At 39.1% G+C, this 19,368-nt stretch overlaps 1 protein-coding gene across 4 annotated transcripts in view; it reads right to left on the bottom strand.

The window, feature by feature from the left end:
- Positions 1-19,368, bottom strand: part of NPAS3 (neuronal PAS domain protein 3) — a 1,140,225-nt gene that overhangs the window by 33,395 nt on the left and 1,087,462 nt on the right. For all 4 annotated transcript variants that reach the window (XM_072624932.1, XM_072624933.1, XM_072624934.1 and 1 more), the window contains 2 exons: positions 13,971-14,164; positions 9,658-9,764 (listed from right to left, as the gene is read on the bottom strand). In XM_072624932.1, the coding sequence (XP_072481033.1) occupies positions 9,658-9,764; positions 13,971-14,164 (301 nt within the window). The remainder of the gene's footprint in view (positions 1-9,657; positions 9,765-13,970; positions 14,165-19,368) is intronic.

The following is a 19,368-nucleotide window of genomic DNA, read 5'->3' as shown; positions in this document are numbered from 1 at the left end:
ATAAATTTCCTTCTCTCTTCTCTCCTGTTTGGTGTTGTCTGATAATAGCAAAAGGTTTCCTCTTTCCCCCTCTTCCCAAAATATCAGCCAGGATTTTTAAAAAAAATAGTGTACAGCTACTGATGGATTGGGAAGACAAAGGCAAAAAATAAAGCCTCAGACAACATATATCAGAGGTGCATCCTAATGCATCAAGTCCAAGGATAAATGCTACTACAGTCAGAGGAGAATTTACTGTGGAAAAACTAAAATCATTTGAAAAGCGTAATGAAACAAAACCCTCCTCTTACTAAGTTCTTCAGTTAGCTGAAAGGTAATCCCATGGACATCACCATTTGATCAAAATGAAAATGGTTTTCACATTTTGTTCTGATGCTTCTCAGAGGAGTTTTTGTCCCTTTACAAGCTCTGAATTTACTTATTTACTCAGTCAGAGAGGCAGAGACAGAGGCAGAATTGGTTTGAAACTGGGTACCCTGACTGCTAAGTCCAGTACATTCTCCACAATACTAAGTGGTGCAGTGGACAGAGCACTAGTCATGGAACGAGCAAGACTAGAGTTCAAATCTGACCATAGATGTTACTATTTGTGTGACCAAGGGCAACCCATTCAGCCTCAGTTTACTTTCCTGTTAATTGGGGATAATAATAGTCTCTACCTCCCAGGGGTGTTGTGACATAATAATCCTACAGTATTTATCAGTGCCTGGCGCATAATAAATGCTATTTCAATTTAGCTTTTATTAATATTATTGTGATTGTTGTTGCCAACTTACTTCTTGTAATCATCCATGTAAATCTTAAATGACAAGGTAACAAAAACAAAACTCCTTTACATGTTAATCCAAATGAATGCCAGCTAACATTTACTTTTGTTAACTTTCTCTGTGATCCATGAGGCTATGTTCCTTTGTTCACAAGTTTTTGGGTCATTGAGATTAAGAGGTTTAATCTGCCATGAACAAGATCATTCTCCTTACCTTGCTCAGTTGAATTTGAGTATTGCCTTTAAATACTCAAAAAGCCTTTTCACCATTGCCTAAGTGTTGGTTAAATGTATTCAAATAGAATTGGAATGAAACACCTCTATGTCCAAGGACTTAAGAGTTCACTCTCTACTCCCCAGGTGTGAATGCACTTTAGATAACACTCTCTCGGAAAGAAACCATTTGGGATCATAAATGACCCCTGTCAAATTTCTAACTATAATAACGTCATTATATTAAATGAAGCAATGGAAGGAGATATGCCTGACCTACAACATTTGGCTCCTGTGTCTTAAGTCTAAGAGTTTGTCATGGGCAGATTTTTACATTAACAAAGATAACAGAAATTTATTAGCTATATGACCATGAAAACTCACTTTAACTTTCTGAGCTTTAGCTTCCTCTTCTATAAAATGGGTATAATGCCTGTACTACTGACATCCTAGAACTACAGAAAGTGCAGTGAGAACCAGTACCCAAAGTTTGCAAATGTGAATTATCAGTATATATTTCTGGAGCCAAGAAGATTCATCTCTTGAGTTTAAATGTGGCCTCAGGCACTTAGTAACTGTGTGACCCTGAGCAAGTCACTTAACCCTGTCTGCCTCAGTTTCTTCATCTGTAAAATAAGCTGAAGAAGGAAATGGCAAACTATTGTAGTATCTAAGATAATACTGCTAAGAAAACCCCCAATGGGGATAGGAAGAGTTAGACAGGACGGAAACAACTCAAAACCAAAATATTTTTTGCATTGTATAGTGGTATTAAGCTAATTTAAGACTAACCTGATGTTAATAGTGCTGTAGAGCAGGGGTAGGGCAAACTAAAGCCCAATTTGGAGTTATTCCTATTCTTATAGGAGCTCAGAATGTTTTTTTATTTTAAAATAAAGTTTTATTGAATTTAAAAATGTAAAAAAAACATTCTTTTCTTGCAGCAGGAGCACCCTTGGGCCATGGTTTGCTGACCTCTTGCTGCAGGGCATGGAAGCTTACTGAAGTAAAACAGATGGCACATCTTTTACATACTCTGAGTCGCTTCTTTAAGGGAATGGGGTGTCCATTTGGCTTCCATGATGCCTAGGCATAAAAAGTCCAGCCTATGGGGTGTTGGTATTAGAGGTTTTAAAGGAATTCTCATTGCCTTGTGGAGAATACCTTTGTGATCTAGTAGAAATCTGGTCCATCATCAGACTGGACGTAGGGACTACCCTGCTAGGTTATGGTGGCACAAGAACATGTGATCTCCTCCAATGAGGATGATACATGGGAATTCTGCTCAGGGGTGAGCTTCATGTCAACTTGAGCATCCACCTTTAAAAGATCAGTATGGTATGATCTCATTTGGTTCTTAATCTGTCTTTGATTGGCAAATGGCTTATACTGACCCTCTTCCTCTATCTCAGGGCCAAGTGTTTGCCCTTACTGCAACTGATACTCATTCAAGAGATAGATTCTAGTTTCATTAAATCCACCACCATGGCAGCCCCATCATAGAGCTTATTGAACACATTCTTCTTTCTCATTGGCCCTCCCCTGTACCATTGATTTTAATGAGACAACCCATTTTATTGCAAAGGAAGTCTGAAATTAGGCCCCTCACCATGATATTTTACTGGGTCTTCCATCTTCTATATCTTTTTTTTTTTTTTTGAGAAAGTGGTATGGTTGAATCCTGGAATAGAATTTTAAAGTAGCAATTTTACCATGGCATCCCTAATTATTGAGGTTGGGTATTCTATTTCTCAGAGGATATGTCTTTGAAAAATTAGGGCAATTCTAAGAAGTAGGAGGAGGGATCCCCTGGTCCAGTGAATTCTTGGATCCAGCCTCCAGAAAGGTTCAGCTGATAAGGATGAACTACATTTGTACATAGTCTCAGTTAACCCTTTTCAGCACTTCCTTATTTTATTCCCTGTGTTAAGCAGCTCAGGCCTTAAGGTTTCTCTCCCTCCTCCCCTCCGCCCCCCCCCCCCCCAGTTGGTTCTATAAGTAATGGTTCAGGTCACTCTTAATTAATTGATTTCTTTTTCCTCTGAGTCAAGGTGAGGGACCAAGGAAAGGAATTATGGGGGGATTGTTTTTCTAATGACATGGCAGAAGGCAAAATTGGGTTTTTATTTCATAATCATGATGAATGGGAATTGTCCTAGAAGAAAGGGAATCCTTTAATTGACTTGGTGGTACTGTTGATTTCCTGGATGAAGTAATGGGGATTCTCTATCTGAACCACACAGAAGAAGTTGAGAGTGCCTCAGCAGAAACTTCTAAAGGTTATGGCTAGTGGCTAGGGAACACTGAATGGGTATATGGGTCCCAGGATCGTTCAGGCCCTGGGGCAGATGGCAGGCAAGGTTCTCATGACCTCTTAGCTAGAAATGACTCAGACCTTGATCAGGAGTTGCCATTTTTGGTACCGCTCTAGGTCATCATGGGCATTTTTATATCAGGAGAATTACTTTGAACTGCTCCTGACTTTACTCCACTGTATAGCCTGTACTTTTAAAAGGATGTCTGTACTGTTTTTATCTTAAAAAAACCCCTTTATTTAGTTCCATTTCTAGTTGGCCACTGAGTTTAGAATTTCCTAAAGGCTACTTTAGCACACCGAATCCTCATCCTTTTTAACTTTTGGCATTGTATCTTTCCTAATCATCCTAAGGAAAATTGTCTTGATTGTACCTTTTCATTCACATGCATCTCACTGCATTTGAACCCTGAGCCTGAGTCACTGGACTGGCCTGAGTTAGGCCTGTCTCAGAATACTCACATAGCACTCAAAGCAATTTTCCTTATCTCTGTTCGTTCTGCCCTTATATTCTCAAAACACAAAGTATATTTGCAACAAACAAACAAATGGAATATCAATTCATTTCTGCATAAAAACACAGCCCAGTATTACCTCCAAATGAGAGTCTTTTTAGTTAATGAAAAGGAATAAAATGAGTCTGCCTGGCTACCGAAGAAAGCAAGGTTTGGGTACAATTATATATTTATTCTATCATGGGATTTTTAATATTCATGGGGAAGAAGTGGGATGACTAATTTGCTTTGGAAAAAAAATCCAACAAGTGACCATGCAGTTAAGAAAGCTCTGAAGGCTCGGCTTGGAAGAAAGGCTAAGAGGAGGAAAATATTCCCTTTGGAGGCTGCACTTGGCTCATCCACCAAACTTTCCTTTTCCCCCTTTCCTTTCTCTTGTAGTTTTCATTTGCTCTGAGGGACAACTGAATACACCCAAATCAACAATTAAATTCTGCCTTTGTTTTTGTGGCATATGACAAATGCATGGAGGACATCTTCTCTTACTTAGGCAGGCAGGGCACTTACTTTGATTGATGCTCTGGGGTGGGAAAAAAATGAGCTGGAAAGAATTACAATGGAGCGCCTACAGACTGGAATGGGGATAGACTAATTAGTGTTGCATTAAACAGTTGGATTGCATTTGGCAAAGAGGCACCACTAGGAGCAAAGTATAGGGGTTACTGATGCAAAACTGTATAGGATGCATTATACGCCATTGCTGTATATTGGTTTGCAGAGAAGCATTGAAAATTTTAATTAAGAAATGGGAAGTATAGTAGCCTAAGTGTTTAGCACCTATGAAGATTTGTGAGGGAGGCCACTCTTTCCAATATTACCCAAATGCATGACCTAATTGTGTTTCCCCTCTCAATCTGACACAGCCATTCTACAGTTTCCCTCTCTGTAATTATTTCTAGAAAGGGACAACTGCTGCCATGCTTCCTTTCCCCCAGCTTCTTTCTTTGTGGCTCCTAACCTCTAGAATTCTTTGTACTCTAGAGGACACTGATGGCTGAAAGCATTAAACAGATGGGTAAAATTTCCTTAGTCCACTCTTCCTTAGTCTCAGAATGTCATTCCTGACTTGACGTCTTAAGAACTTCATGAACAACACAAAACAATTTGACTCCTATCCAAGACAAGCAGAAATGGAGAAGCAAGGCTTGTTTTTCTTTTCTAATTTGCCAGTCTACCTCAAACATTCAGTAAGAAGTTGGCAGAAGGAAAGGGGGAATAGTCACCAGGTCCCAGAAGCAGGAGTTCTAACTTGAGAGCTTAGATTCCCCTTGATGATAGAGTTTCTGTGAAGCTCCCCTTGGTCTACGTATCAACCTCACTTTTCTAGCTAGGACAAAGAGGTACCACTAGGAAACCAAGGCCCCACAAATTCACCAGTCAACTACATTACTAGAATTTATCTCAGACTTGAGAAAGATTCAGCCCAGCATCTTGAGCTCCATGAATCCCATGAACTCCATGCAGTCCAGTGGACCCAGCTATCTGGTCAAGGATAAAGATGGAAACTCCCCAACAAACTGAAAAAAAAAACCCTCATCTAATCATCAGAGTTATTGTCACCTGAAGGGCCAAGGAAGCTGGAAGTTTCAATTAGATGATTTCAGAGTAAGAGGGAAAGAGAAACTACAAAAATATGGGAGCCTGCTATGAAAAAATTCTCAAAACCATTGGCATGAAGCCTTGAAAAGTTCCAACAATTCAACATTCTTTTGTATCTTTATATCCCCAAGACCTAGCACAGTGCCAGGAATACAGGAGGCATTTGCTAAATGCTTGTAGAATGAATGAATGTAGGGTAAAAGACATCCCAAATGTCTTGGGATGTGACCTTTGGGAACTTTTCTGCTTCACGGAATGAGAATCCTGGGAACAGTTGTGTTAAGTTAATGAATAACCATTCTGGCATCCTGATGCAGTTTTTCAGAATTATCTGAAGATCTCTTGGAGTTGAGACTCCTTTCTATCGCCTTACTCTTACCAACCTTTCTCTTTACCCAATCTTCATCTGTAGAGGTGGCTAGCATAATGATGTAATGGGTTTCCATATGCCAATGTTATGAGTAAATACATCTTCAAAAACTGCCCAGTTCATTCATAAAAACACAGCAGGTGATTTTAATTCCTTCATGGACAACAGGAAAAGGACTAAGCCACCAAAACATCAGGACTGTTATCAGATGGCTAAAACTTTTCTTTCATGAATAAAATCCAGGAATTTTGCCAGCAGCTCAAGGAAGAAACCCTGAATTGTTCAATTTTTTAAAAATCCCTTTGATTAGAATTCTATCTCATTTCTGAACTGCTTCTCTGCCACCATGACCTTCTCCTGCCAGGAGGACACCAGTGCGACCTCTCTTAGTGATAGCCTAAGGTTTAGGACAAGCTATATGTTGTGCTAAATCCCTACTCTTCCGCCTTTCCTTTCCTTAGCTTATAAACCAACTCCTATTACATACCCTGTCATTTTGTTACCAGGCTGGCTTTGGCTCAAGAATTAGGTAAACATCAGTCATCCCACCGCACACTTTGGACTTAATCTTACTTTATAATGATGTTAATGTTTATTGTACAAAAATTAGATGCATCTGTGTATTTTAGCATTTTATTTCAGTCACAGAATGCAAAAAAAAAAACCCTCAACATTGGAATCAGTTTGATTTTTTTGTGATTGAAGATATTAAGCACTACAAGAACGTGGAAATTTCAATCTGATTAGGATCAAAATTCCTCAGGATCAAAACACTTCTTTTTTCCCCCTACAGTTTTACTAATTGTGTGATACTTGACATTGTGGAGTTATTCCACAGCATGATAGCTAAATACGTGAAGTGTATTTTACTGTTTGGAATTATCAACTCATTCTATTTGTTTTTAATGTGGTTAAGGTTATTAAAAGAACCCAAAATTAGGAGTTGCGTGTATGATTTAAAAGGGTGAGCTCAATCATTGCAAGCAGGCAAACTCACAAAGCAAGAGCTTAGATGACAACAGGAATTTCCTTTCCAAATTGTAACCAAAGAAAATAATGAAGAGGAAAAAAATTTGAAAGCAGACTTTTCTGTATGTTAGGGAGCAAGACACCCAGAAAAATCAGGGAATAGGGACCACTGTGGCTGGAATGACTTTATTTTTACAAATCTCAGATTATTTTGACTGCTGGAAATAAGATAAAAATAGACTTGGAAGAAGAGAATCCAACATATTTGTTGGAGACCTTTTGCTTCATGGGAAGAAATGACCTGCCCTTCCTTGTTCATTGTTCCTGAGGAATTGTGCTATTGTTGGAAATCAAATCCCAGAGAGATATTACAATGTTTTCCGAGCAATAGCTAAGGATGACAAGCATCTTTGTTGCTGTTAGTATCCGTTTTATGAATTTCAACCTCAATTAGGACTTCAAAATGGAAAAAAAATCTATCCAGATACATACAGAGACACAATATCTATGAAAGTCTTTTTCAAATTCTAGGACACTGGCTTATACTTATCCCAAAATATATTCGTGTTTTCTTAGGAAGGTCTTTCTGTCTTGAACCACAGCTACCAAAGTACCTAATGTTTCCTCTCAGGGAGCATCATTCATTTTTTTTTCTCCCAGTTCACTGAGGAGACATATACTTGGGTGATACTTGACACTTAAGGAGCAAGTTCCTTCTAAGGAGCAAATGCATTCTGTAAGTCACTGACCTGCTCAGGGCTAAGGATGGAGTCTAAGGAAAAGCCATCATGCAGAAGGAGCCTATTTGCACAGAGTAGTACTTCCACAGAGAGCTTTGCACAATGAACTTAGTCCTATGTTTACTACTATAGTAATAATAATAGCAGCTAGCATTTCTATAACATTTTAAAGTTTGCCAAACTTTAAAAATGTTATCTCATTCCATCCTCACAGCAATCTTGTGAGGTAGGTGCTATTATTATCCTTGTTTCAGAGATGAGAAAATTGAGACTCAGAGGTTGTGACTTGTCCAGAGTCCCATGGAGAGTAAGTTTCTGAGACAGGATTTGAACTTGGATTTTTCTGATGTCAATTCCAATGTTCTATCCAATGCTTCCCCCAGCTACCTCAGTAGTAGGCATTTGTAAAGATAGGCAAGATGGCTGAATTTGGAGGTGGGGTGAAGGTGGAGTAGGGAGAGGATGTTTTGGCCTTACAGATCATAACAGTGTATAACTACCGGTATGGAACTCATGCTCTTAGGGAGCTGCCAAGGGCACTGAGACGTTAAAATGATTTTCCTATAGTCACAGAACTAGGGCGTATCAGAGGCAGTAATTTAATTGAGGTCATTCTGACTTTAAGACCAACCCTCTTTCCACCAGTTTTGTGTTTTGTGTTTCTTTTTTAAGGAAAGGGAGTGTCAGTTTATTATATCTTTTGTGTGCTATTTAGGGTTTTAAATCTCATGTTTCATAAATGAGCTTCAGGTATGCAAGTGAAAAAGAAAGAAAAAAAATATTTAAGTCAACTTCCCTTAACAAAAGCACATAGGTATGGTCCATTTTATTTATTTTGGTTTTTACCAAATGAAATGGTTTTTTTTATTCCGTCTATTTTATCATCCCCCAAATTTATTTACAACTCCAGATAAGAATTAGGAGCTGTAAAGGGTATTTTAAGATTACAACTAATAACATGAACTGACATTTTTAATAAGAACCCCTGGAATGGGCAGAAAGGCACCTCCCCCTTCATGAGGGTCAGGTGGGGGGGAGGAATGGCAATCCCAGGTTCCTCAAGGACTATAATGTGACTGACCCTCGACCTACTGAGGCTCTGTGGATCCTTCTCCAATGGCTCTCAGTGCATCTGCACAGCCAACTTTTAGCAGAGACATAGGAAAACTGCCTGTGAACTACCTCGAGTAGGTTATTGCTCTCACACAGTTGGTTCTGCCTTGCTCATATGCTCAGCTATCTTATGTGCCAGAGAGTTCAATCTCAGGGTCAAGATCTTGGGATCAGATTCAAAGAGCTGAGATTGGTTTCTACCCCCCCAGGAGAAGGGGGATGGAGGTGTCTGTTAATCTGAATAATCCTTTCTCCAGAAACAAAGTGAACAGACAGTGCAGTTGAGCAGGGTTGTAACTGGAAAAGGACAAAGGAAACACTTTGATATGCTATGAACTACTCCTTCTGTGGTCCCCCTCCCCAGTCTACCCCCCACTTAAAAGCAAAGATAAGCAGGGATTTTTATGTGGTTCTCACTTATTTGGATTTTTATCTTCTTTCCCTCCCTCCCCCTTCCCTCATGTATGTTTGGAGCTGAGGCTGCAAGAACAAAAGCTGAAATTATTTAAGAAGGGTGAACATTACCAATCTCCTGAGTCAGAGGCCCCCTTCATTGGCCAGGGCACATGGAGTTTATTGTTTGTTGTTGAGTTGTTTCAATCATATTCAACTTTCATGGCCCCATTTGGGATTTCCTTGGCAAAGACACTGACTGGAGTAGTATTCAATTTCCTTATCCAGTTAATTCTACAGATGAGGAAACTGAGACAAACAGGGTAAGTGACTTGCTTAGGATCACATAGCTAGGAAGTGTCTGAGGCTGGATTTGAACTCAGGAAGATGAGTCTTTCTGACTTCAGACCTGACATTCTATCCACTACCCCACCTAACTGCTCCACTTAGAGTAAGCATCTGGTCCTCGGATTTGACTTTCAATTGAATTATGAAACAAGTAGAAGTGTTGACACGTCTCATTTCTGGAGAGATCACTGACTTCTCTTTTGGAGAAAAAGAGTCACCAAGAGGATAAAGGAAAAAATTAGGATTGAAACAGCACATGAATCAGAGCAAGATGAAGACTCTAGACCAGGTTATTTTGACATAAAGGAGGTACTTACAGTCTAAGTGACTGTGTCTGATTCCTTCCACATCTTCAGCGTGGATGAAGTGGTAACATCTCTTCCCTACAATATCTACAGGGGTCAGATCCATGTAATCACTAATCCTGCAGAGAAAAAAAAACACACACACAGAGGCTACAATTTAGAAAGGATGAAATGTACAGGAACCATCAGTGACTTAGAAAGAGAAGTCCACCAAAACATTTCTCATTACAATGAGTATATCTGTCTGTGGAAGATGCAGCTCTTTACTGGGGAGAGGAATCTGCAGAGATAAGATTGCTTATGTAAAATATAGTGGATATTTGCATTTTACACAAACAGGAAATGTACTAGAGTAAGCTAACGTGTTTCAATAATTGGGAAGTAGGATGAAACAGCAATTTTTTTTTTTTGGCTAGTGGACTGCCCATTTAGTCAACATAATTCCATGAAATTGGAAAACATCAACAACAATGAAAAAAATCCTCATTAAAGGCCAAGATAATTCAAGGTTACATAATAAAATAAAAACGCGTTATGCTTTTACCAAATGATTAGAGATACCTTTCATTTAAACAGATTGGTCTTCTATTGGGTATTTTCATGAAAAAGAGCTCCCAAACGTTTCTTGGCACAAAGTCCAAATTGACATTTCAAGGGATATAATTTAAATGCTGAGACATACAGATGCCTGGGGGTGTTATCTTTTTTAGTCTGAGTCATTTGGGAACTCAGCTTTCACTCCTGGCCCTTTTAACTGGGACTTTGTGGTTGATTCCACATAGAAAGTTTTAAGCCATTTTTGCTTCTTTTCTTGGCCTGGGTTCTACAGTATGTGTGTGTAAGGCACTGCCGCTGATTGTCCAGATGTCAATGTCCTCGGGCAGGAGTACAGAAAAATATAACTGAAATTGGAAAACATGTTGGGGGAACCTGCCTGGTTTACCATCCTATAAGCCCCAGGATCAGATTCTGTTTCTTAGATCCAAAACTTAAAATGGGTTTGTTTGCTGATTCCCTCTCCTCTGTCCCCCTTCTGATCCTCATGTTTGTTTGTTTTTTTTAAGGAATAATGCATTTCCAGGTATTCAAGGAAGCTTTTGATCATGTTTACTATGACTTTATATACATCTGTCTAAATGTGAATGCACTCTTTTCCAAGTGGAGATGGTTTGAGCAGCCAATGACACTATTTGTTTTACAGTTAAGTGGTCATGACCTGGTCCCCAAGAAGCTGGGATACTCATAAATGCTATAATATATACATATATAAAAATACATATGTATAGATGTATACATACATGTATATACATACATATACACACATACACTTTCTTCTCAGTTGCTTATACAATATATAGCCATTCTAAAAATGTGTTTCAACTAAAATAGAATTCTTGGCCAAAGATGGATTTTTAAAAAAGGGATAACTTTTTGATGCTCTATGGGTCCAGAGCTGAAAAATATTTTAAGGTAGGTGGGAATTTTACCAAAACAATCAGGATTTTTTTTTTCAGCACAGGCTACTTCCTTTTCCTGCAGTGGAGGGAATCAGAGTGCCATTTAAGAAAGACCATAGTAAGCTCTTTGAAATTTCCTTGATATTCCAAGGGTTGCAGTTTGGTTTGGCAGAGAAAGCACTGGTTTTGGAGTCAGATTCTCTCCCCCTCTCCCCTTCTTCCCTCTCCCAAACTTACTTACTGTTTGATCTCAGGGTAGTCACTTGTCTTCCCTAAACCTCAGTCTCCTAATCTGTAAAGCAAGGGGGTCTAGACAGCTTTTGACATCTTTTCCAGGTCTAGATCTCCAAATAATTCCCAAGTTTAATGTTTGCTTTGCATGGAGTGAAGCACAGGCAACGTTATAGAAGAAGAATGATGAACTCAAATTTGGGGAATAAACTAAAACTTTTTAGCAATAATTATAAACTAATGGAGGGGACAAGCCTTTATATTAGATGCCTTCTATGTGCCAGGCATTATTTTAAGTGCTTTACAAATATTATATTATTTGATCCTCACAGCAACCCTGTGAAGGATATAGAAACTTCAATTTTTATCATTAAAAAATCTTGTGAGGTTTATTTTAATCAATTAATTGTTTGTATTTATATACTGCTCACAAAAACACTTTACAAATATCTCATTTTATTATCACAATAACCCTGTCAGGTAGGTGCAATTATTATCCTTATCTTCCAGCTGAACAAACTGAGGCAGGCAGAAGGCCAAGGGTCAATATAGTAAGTAAATGTCTCAGGCTGAATTTGAACCCAGGTCTTCCTCGTTCCAGGTCCAGCACTCTATCTGTTGAATAACCTAGCTGCCTCGTAGGAAAACAGAAGTTAAATGACTTGCCCAAGGTCAGACAGCTAGTAATTGTCTGAGGCAAGATTTGAACTGAGGTCTTCTTGATTCCAGACCCAGTGCTCTATCTGCCAAGACACCTATCTGCATCTAAAATTAGAAGAAGAAAAAAAGATAAAACCCATGAAAGATACCATTTCATTTTAAGCTCTAGAGGAAAAGCATTGTTTTGTTTATTTGCAACACTTTGGCAAAGTGCTTTCTACATGGTACATGCTTAATAAATGTTGAGTTGAGCTCCATTTATCATCTTTTCAGGTTGACAACTATGTTCATCCTAATATCTCTCATATCCAGATGATCAAATATGCCATCAGATACACATCTCCTTTTAAATAGAGATGTTTTTTCTGATCACTTTATTTTTAGCAAGAAGATGCTGTTGCATTGTCCTGGAGGACAGACTCACAGCAAAAAACAGGGTCACAGTATCACAGATTTTGAGCTGGAAGCAACCTTGTTGGTCATCTGGTTTAATCCAATCCTTCTACAGAGGAGAAAACTGAGGTTGAGAGGAGTTAAGGACTGGAAAGGGGCTGGGCAGGGACTGGACTTTAACTCCTCTGGCTCTAAATAAAATGCTCAATTTTTAGTTCAATTCAGTTCAAGCATCATTTATCAGGTGCCCACTATGTGTGACGCCATGTTCTAGGTGTTGACATCTTGCTCACAATGAATCAATACTAGGGGATGGGTAGGCAGCGGCCCTAAAGGGAAACTACCTTATTTCAAACAACTGTTTCAAAACCCCATCTGGTCCCAATGACACTCACACGATAATGTTGCTTTTAGTCATTTTTCAGTTGTGTCTGACTCTTCATAACCCCATTTGGGGTTTTCTTGGCAAAGATACTGGAGAGGTTTGCCATTTTCTTCTCCAGATCATTTTACAGAAGAGGAAACTGAGGCAAATAGGGTTGACTGATTTGCTCAGTGTCACTCAGCTAGTGAGTGTCTGAGGCCAGATTTGAACTCAAGAAGATGAATCTTCTTGATTCTAGATCTGGTACTCTGTCCACTGTGCCACCTAGATGCCCTCATTCATGCTAACCTGCATCATATTTCAAAGTGGGCTGAAAAGGAGACTTTAGGTGAAGATTTCTTTGTGCTGCACTATTTCCTAATTTCATCCAACCCTGGAGTTTAATAGCACATGAATAAGTATTAGACTTGTGATTTTGCTGATGTAGGGAACTCTCTCTACTGAATTGGTGGCCACCTTGTCTGCAACTCATAGAATCAAATAGCTATCTAGAGCACTGAGAAATAGAGTGACTTGCCCAAGGTCACCCAGCCAATATGAGGCAATGGCAAGATTTGAACATGTCTCCTTGGCTCTGAGGCCAGCTTTGTATCCAGCATGTCACTGCTTTCATTAATATCATAAATGACAGAAGGGAATTTTTTAACCACAGGCTGAAAATTCATTTTAAGAGCTCAGTGATGAGGAGGAGCTGCCAATTCATTTATGGGATGACTCATCTTTTTATTTTATAAGAATGAAATACTCAGGATTACGTGGTATTACTTAATAGTTTGGTAAACTCCCTTCTCTCCTTCTCTCTTCCTTCACTTCCTCGTTTGTACTCCATGTACTTAAGTACTCTTCTGAAATGTTGACAGTTAAGAGGCCAGAGACCTCACATTATAGCCAGGAAATAGACCCAGCTGAGTGTCAGCAGGACACCTTTCACTAGATTACTTCATCAGTGGAACTAAACCTCATCCTGTCTTCTCCTTGGCTTCTCAGTCAATCAGGGTTTCCGTCACAGCAAGGTGGTCCTGGTGCTTTTCTTTCATTGTATTGTATTAAGTAACGTAATGTAAGTATTAAGTAGAAAAGCATGTTTGGTGTCAGTCCAGGAACCTATCAATGCTCCACAGGACAATGGGATTTCAGGCAAGGCAGAAGACACAGAGACACACATACAACACTGAAAAGGAAAAAGGATAAGGAAGTACCTATTTTCACAGTAAATGATATTGAGGTCCATATTTACTCGAGTAACAAACATGTGGCAATCGATCCGGACTTCATTGATCGTGGGAGGAGGCAGAGCATGAGCAACCACTACAAGACCCATGATTTGGCTGGGGACTGTCCGACCGTGGGACAAGGACACTCTAAGACGTAACCGGCCTGTTATGTGAATCACCTGCAAGAGAACACAAGATAGAGGATGGGATCAGTCCTCATAAAACACAGATGCAAAGCACTCCATTTGAGAGAAGCAGAATTAGGCTTAGAACAGTAATTATCACTTTGCATCTTATCATAATGGCCCTAAATGTCCTCACAGCAAGACACAGAAGAAAAATGGTGTTATACCTACAGTCTCCAAGTCAGCATCTTTGGGCTATGGATGCTTTTAAGGAATTTTATTTTAAAGGATTTAATTAGGGAGCTTATCAGCTTGGTCTTGAAATACATAATATAAAATTCTTGAGGTCATGGACTGTGTGTAGTATAAGTAGGTGCTTAATAAATATCTTGCCTTTAATTAATTAATAAATTACCTTTCCCCCTAACTCATAGGTTATTTAGACCTGTTTGGGTGTGAAGGGGGCAGGGGGGTAGAAAGAGTGTCAATAGGAAGTGAAATAGTCCCTGCTTTCAAGTGGCTTTTAATGTCACTAGAGGCTTTGTAATTGACCCAAATGCCCAATGACATTACTTAGGATATGATCTTTCTTATAAAGATACCAAATAAAATGGTACAAGGAAGACTTGCAGCATATCCTGTGGCAGTTCAGTGATTCTCTCACAGAATAAGGACTTTGTTATACTACTTTTGTTTACAGCAAGAGTATCATCATTAGCATAATTATATAATTATATTGTTAATACAAATACAATATGTTTCCATGGTGTTTTTTTTTGGCGGTTGCTGTTTATTCATTTTCAGTCTTGTCCAACTCCACTTGGGGTGTTTGTGGTAAAGATACTGCAGTGATTTGTCATTTCCTTCTCTAGATCATTTTACAGATGAGGAAACTGAGGCTTACAGTTAGGAAAACATTATTGTATACAATATCTCAACTGAATTCAAAAAATGACTATGAGGTAGGGTGGATGTTAAAATTGGTGCCTCTTTTTTGTTATTTTTAGTTTGGGGTCTATGATTTCGTTTATGTAGGGAACTCCTGGTGGAGAAACAACTTTCACCAATGCAGACTGACAATTCATCTGTAACTTTTAATAACTTTTAATTTTAGAGAGTTGTCTAGGGCACTTTGAGGTGAAGAGACTTTCTCGTAGATCTTCTCCACAGATCTCTCTCTCTATCTCTGTCTCTCTGTCTCTGTCTCTGTCTCTGTCTCTGTCTCTGTCTCTGTCTCTCTCTCTCCCTCTCTTTTTCTCTCCCTCTCTCTCTTCCCTGCCCACTATACTAATGCTGCCTCTCAAATTCATTTTAATATAGGAGTTTTAATGTTTCTCTTTTCTGAAATAATTGTCATTTTCCATCTTTCTCTCTTTCCCCCCACACACTGGGGGTGTAAGCATAGAGTTACTTATCTTTATGTCTTTTCTGTTTTAAGTATAAAAGGCATAGTTTTAAGCAAAATAAATCAGTGCCATGCTCTGATGATGTATGCCTCATTCAGCACCTAGTGCCCACCACCTTTTTGCCAAGAGGTGAGATGAATGTTAATCCCATTTTATAGATGGAGAAACTGGAGTCTGGAAAGTTAAGTGGTTTGTCCAAGATCACAAAGATATTAAATGATTTTTTTTGGTAGCAATTTTTCTACCATGGCACACTGGCTTCTTTTGAAAACCTTATTAGAGGGTTAGTCAGGATACCTAGAATGAAATAAATTCTATTTCTCAACTAAAATATTTTAAACAAAATGTTAATGCTTACTAAAGATTCTTATATATGAATCTGTAGACTGGGGTTCTTAACATGGGGTTCATGAACTTGTTTTGAAAAATATTTTGATATCTCTTCCGATATAATTGGTTTCCTTTGCATTTTAGAACATTATTCTGAGAAGTGGTTTATAGCTTCAACAGACTGCCCAAGGGTTCTGTTAAAAGGAAAATTCTTTATTCGGGCTTTCACCCTGATTAATGAGACAAAATTCAGGGCAAAGAGAATTAAGAGAGTTTATTAAAATATGTCAAGGTGGCAACACCAGAGAGCAGCAAGGGTTTCACAATGGAGCCAGCTTTTATTGATAACTTTTCTAATGAGATAAAGATAATTTGGATAGGTCCACATCAGTAAAAGGGGATGGGCCATTGCATCTCAGCACCTCCCCAAGGAGGCAGGTATGTGACTTTTAACAGGTCGGGTACAAACATCACAGGTAGTGGTACATGCTACATAACAGCAGGTAATACAAAAACTGCAGACTGAGGGAAGCCTCCTCCAATAGAACCTCTCCCAACACCAATTTCCAAGCAGTCCTGGGAACAATGGGTCACCGAGTCAGCATAACTTTCCATAGGTCCATGAAACTACAAAGGTTGAGGACCCCTGCTATGAACCAATGCTCTTTGTTTACAGATCTCACTCTAGAAGAGACCCTTGCCTTAAACCTTTCCTATGATTGTTCCTCACAGAGGCAGAAACTTTCCAAGGAAGGATTTTATATCAGAGGATCTTGGCTCAATTTCCAATCCTTCCACTTGCTTCCTAGTCACTTAATTTCCCTGGGTCTCAGTTTCCTGATCTGTAAAATGAGAGGGTTATACTATATGACTTCTGAATTCCCTCTTGCTCTGCATCTAAAATGCTATAACTAGGACCACCCCCCAAAGGGTTTAAAACTCCAGTAAGTCATATTTTATGCTCATCCCTCTTTTTTGCCCCACTTCCCTCTTAGTATCTTTATTCACTTAACAGGAAGGAGTCCACAGGAAGCAGTCACCATGGGTGACTCCCAGTGTGGGAACTCAGCTACCAACCCATCAGTGCTTTAGTAGAGGAATTATATGAAGTTACTTAAGACACATAGAAGCTATACATTTTTTTATATAGCTAAAAAAGAGACAGTGTGATGTAGAGGGGAGAGTCCCAGTCTTAGAACCAGGAAAATATAGCTTCAAATCCTGCCTCAGACCCATATTAGCTGTATGACCTTCGATGAGTCATTTAACTTCTTAGTCCTTTAGGTAGTTCTCTAACTCTCAAGTTGTGGAGAAAATGACTACCTGTTTTGGTAGAGATAGTATTCTCATTCAGGAAATTGCCTACATCAGTGATATCAGAGGTCTCATCCATATTCCCAACCCTATGCAGACAGGGAATGTAAAAGGCAGGATTTGAACTCAAGTCTTCTGATTTCAACTCTCATATTCCACCTATTAATATGTTTATACATGTGCAAATTAGGTTACAATAGGCATCAAGGCTCATAAAATTATAGATTTGGAGCTGGAAGGGAACTGTAGAGATCTTTAAATCCAACTCCCTCATTTTAGAGATTAGAAAACTGATGCATAGAGACTCTGTGATTTGCAGGATTAACATACTAGTCAATGCCTGGGGCAGAATTCAAACTCGGGCCTTCCTGACTTCCATTACTGCCGTGCTGCCTTAGATGTCAAAAAGAAGGCATAAAAAGGACCACAGGCAGTCTGAGAGATGTGTGAAGAAGTGGGAGGAGAGGAGGCAAAGGGAGCAGTTCTTTGTCTTTGCTCCCGGGATGATGGAGGTGAGGTGAGGCAGGTTGTGGATTGACCACATTGAACAACAGATGTTGTAGCTACCTTATTCTTCCCTTCCAGTTTTCTCCACCCACTGCCTAATGGCCAGTCCCTCCCATAGAGAAAGGATCTGGCAGTAAGTCTTTACACACCATATCACAGAACAGAAGCCCAGGTAAAGCCTTTGGGAAGCCCAAGATCAGAACACACCTGAAAACTTAAGGGTCTTCCCTGACTTGGTTGTCTTGCTAGAGTTACCGAACTTGGGGGGTGGGGAGACTAGATCAGTCATCTGGTCACTGCTACCCTGCCCTGGGTGGGAACAAGTCAGCCAGTCTATATTTGATTAGCATTTGCTTCGGATTATTTGGTTTTTCAAACACAAACTGAATTCTTGTCTCTGGGAAGCAGGATCAAAGCTGGAAATAGCTACACTTTAGAGTTCTAGCTATATTAAATAATACCTCTCCCCTGCTATATTTTACATTTGTGCCCAGAGCCTATGATCTGGAAATGCCAATGAGAATGATTATTTAGTCAATTTCAACAGCGGTTTTTCCGACCACCCACATTTGAAGTTGACTAAATTCATTCTTAATGCACCTTCAGTCGGTCTAGCTACTTTATGAATATTTGAAGACGTTCCTAGAGGCAAGGATGCTAAAACACCATCTCAGACACACATTTTTGCAAGACCTCATTAACTAATAAAGAAATAGCTAAAAGAAACCGGATTAACTTCACAGGAGGGGCGCTAATAGTCTCCATTTCTCCTTCTAGCTAGGCTTACATAGATGCTTATTTATCATTATCTGTCTCGTTTTATCATGAACATTCAGCTTTCTGGAAAAACACAAATCTATGAATGTCTGGGAAAACATACACCCAGCAACGATATGCTAAATAAATCCCTACTCGGCATTCTATGCAAAAGCATCTTAAGAAGTACAGACTGGAAAACATTTTGAGAAGGCAACCGAGAGAAAGCTATGTAGTGAGTCAGATTTGCCATACATTTACTTTTCAAATTAATTTCATAATGCTAAAAGTTTACATTTGGCAGTCTGAATAATTGGTTGGTTTTTTTTTCACTTTTCCTAGGGTCTGGTTTTTTTTTTTTTTTTGTTTTGTTTTGTTTTTTGGATGACATAATACTTGGGCCAGACTCTGATTCCCTGCATTGAGTTGAGGAAAGAATTTGTGAATCTGGAGTCATAGGCTCTGGGTTCAAGCCCTTGTTCTGTTACTTCCTGTATGACCTCTGGACTTCAATTTCTTCTTCTGTAAAATGACAGCATCGGACTACATGACCTTTCAGGTCCTCTCCAACCCAAAAATCTATAATCTTATCGATAAAAAATGAAGCAGGTGAAGGCATAAAAAGATTGCACTAGTATTTATGCCCAAATGGTGATGCCATTTTTGAGAAGGATGAGACTAATAAAATCACAAAGCTGTTTTAGAACTAATTGAGTATGGTATGGTAGAAAGAGCCCAAGCCTGGAAGTCCAAACACAGGAGTTTTGATCTATCAGGGTTGTCACTAATTAGCACATGGTTTAGGATAAGTCACTTGACCTCCCCTCAACTGTAGTTTTCTCACAAATAAGGGAGTGTTGGACTAGAAAGTTTTTGACCAGAGAGGTGTCCTGGATTCTGTTAGCTGTTCCCTTTCCTTTTTCTTGATCTACTTATGGATTTACA

The sequence above is a fragment of the Notamacropus eugenii genome, chromosome 7 (genome assembly GCF_028372415.1).
Source record: "Notamacropus eugenii isolate mMacEug1 chromosome 7, mMacEug1.pri_v2, whole genome shotgun sequence".
Classification (NCBI taxonomy): domain Eukaryota; kingdom Metazoa; phylum Chordata; class Mammalia; order Diprotodontia; family Macropodidae; genus Notamacropus; species Notamacropus eugenii.
This window is presented reverse-complemented; position numbering and strand designations above follow the sequence as displayed.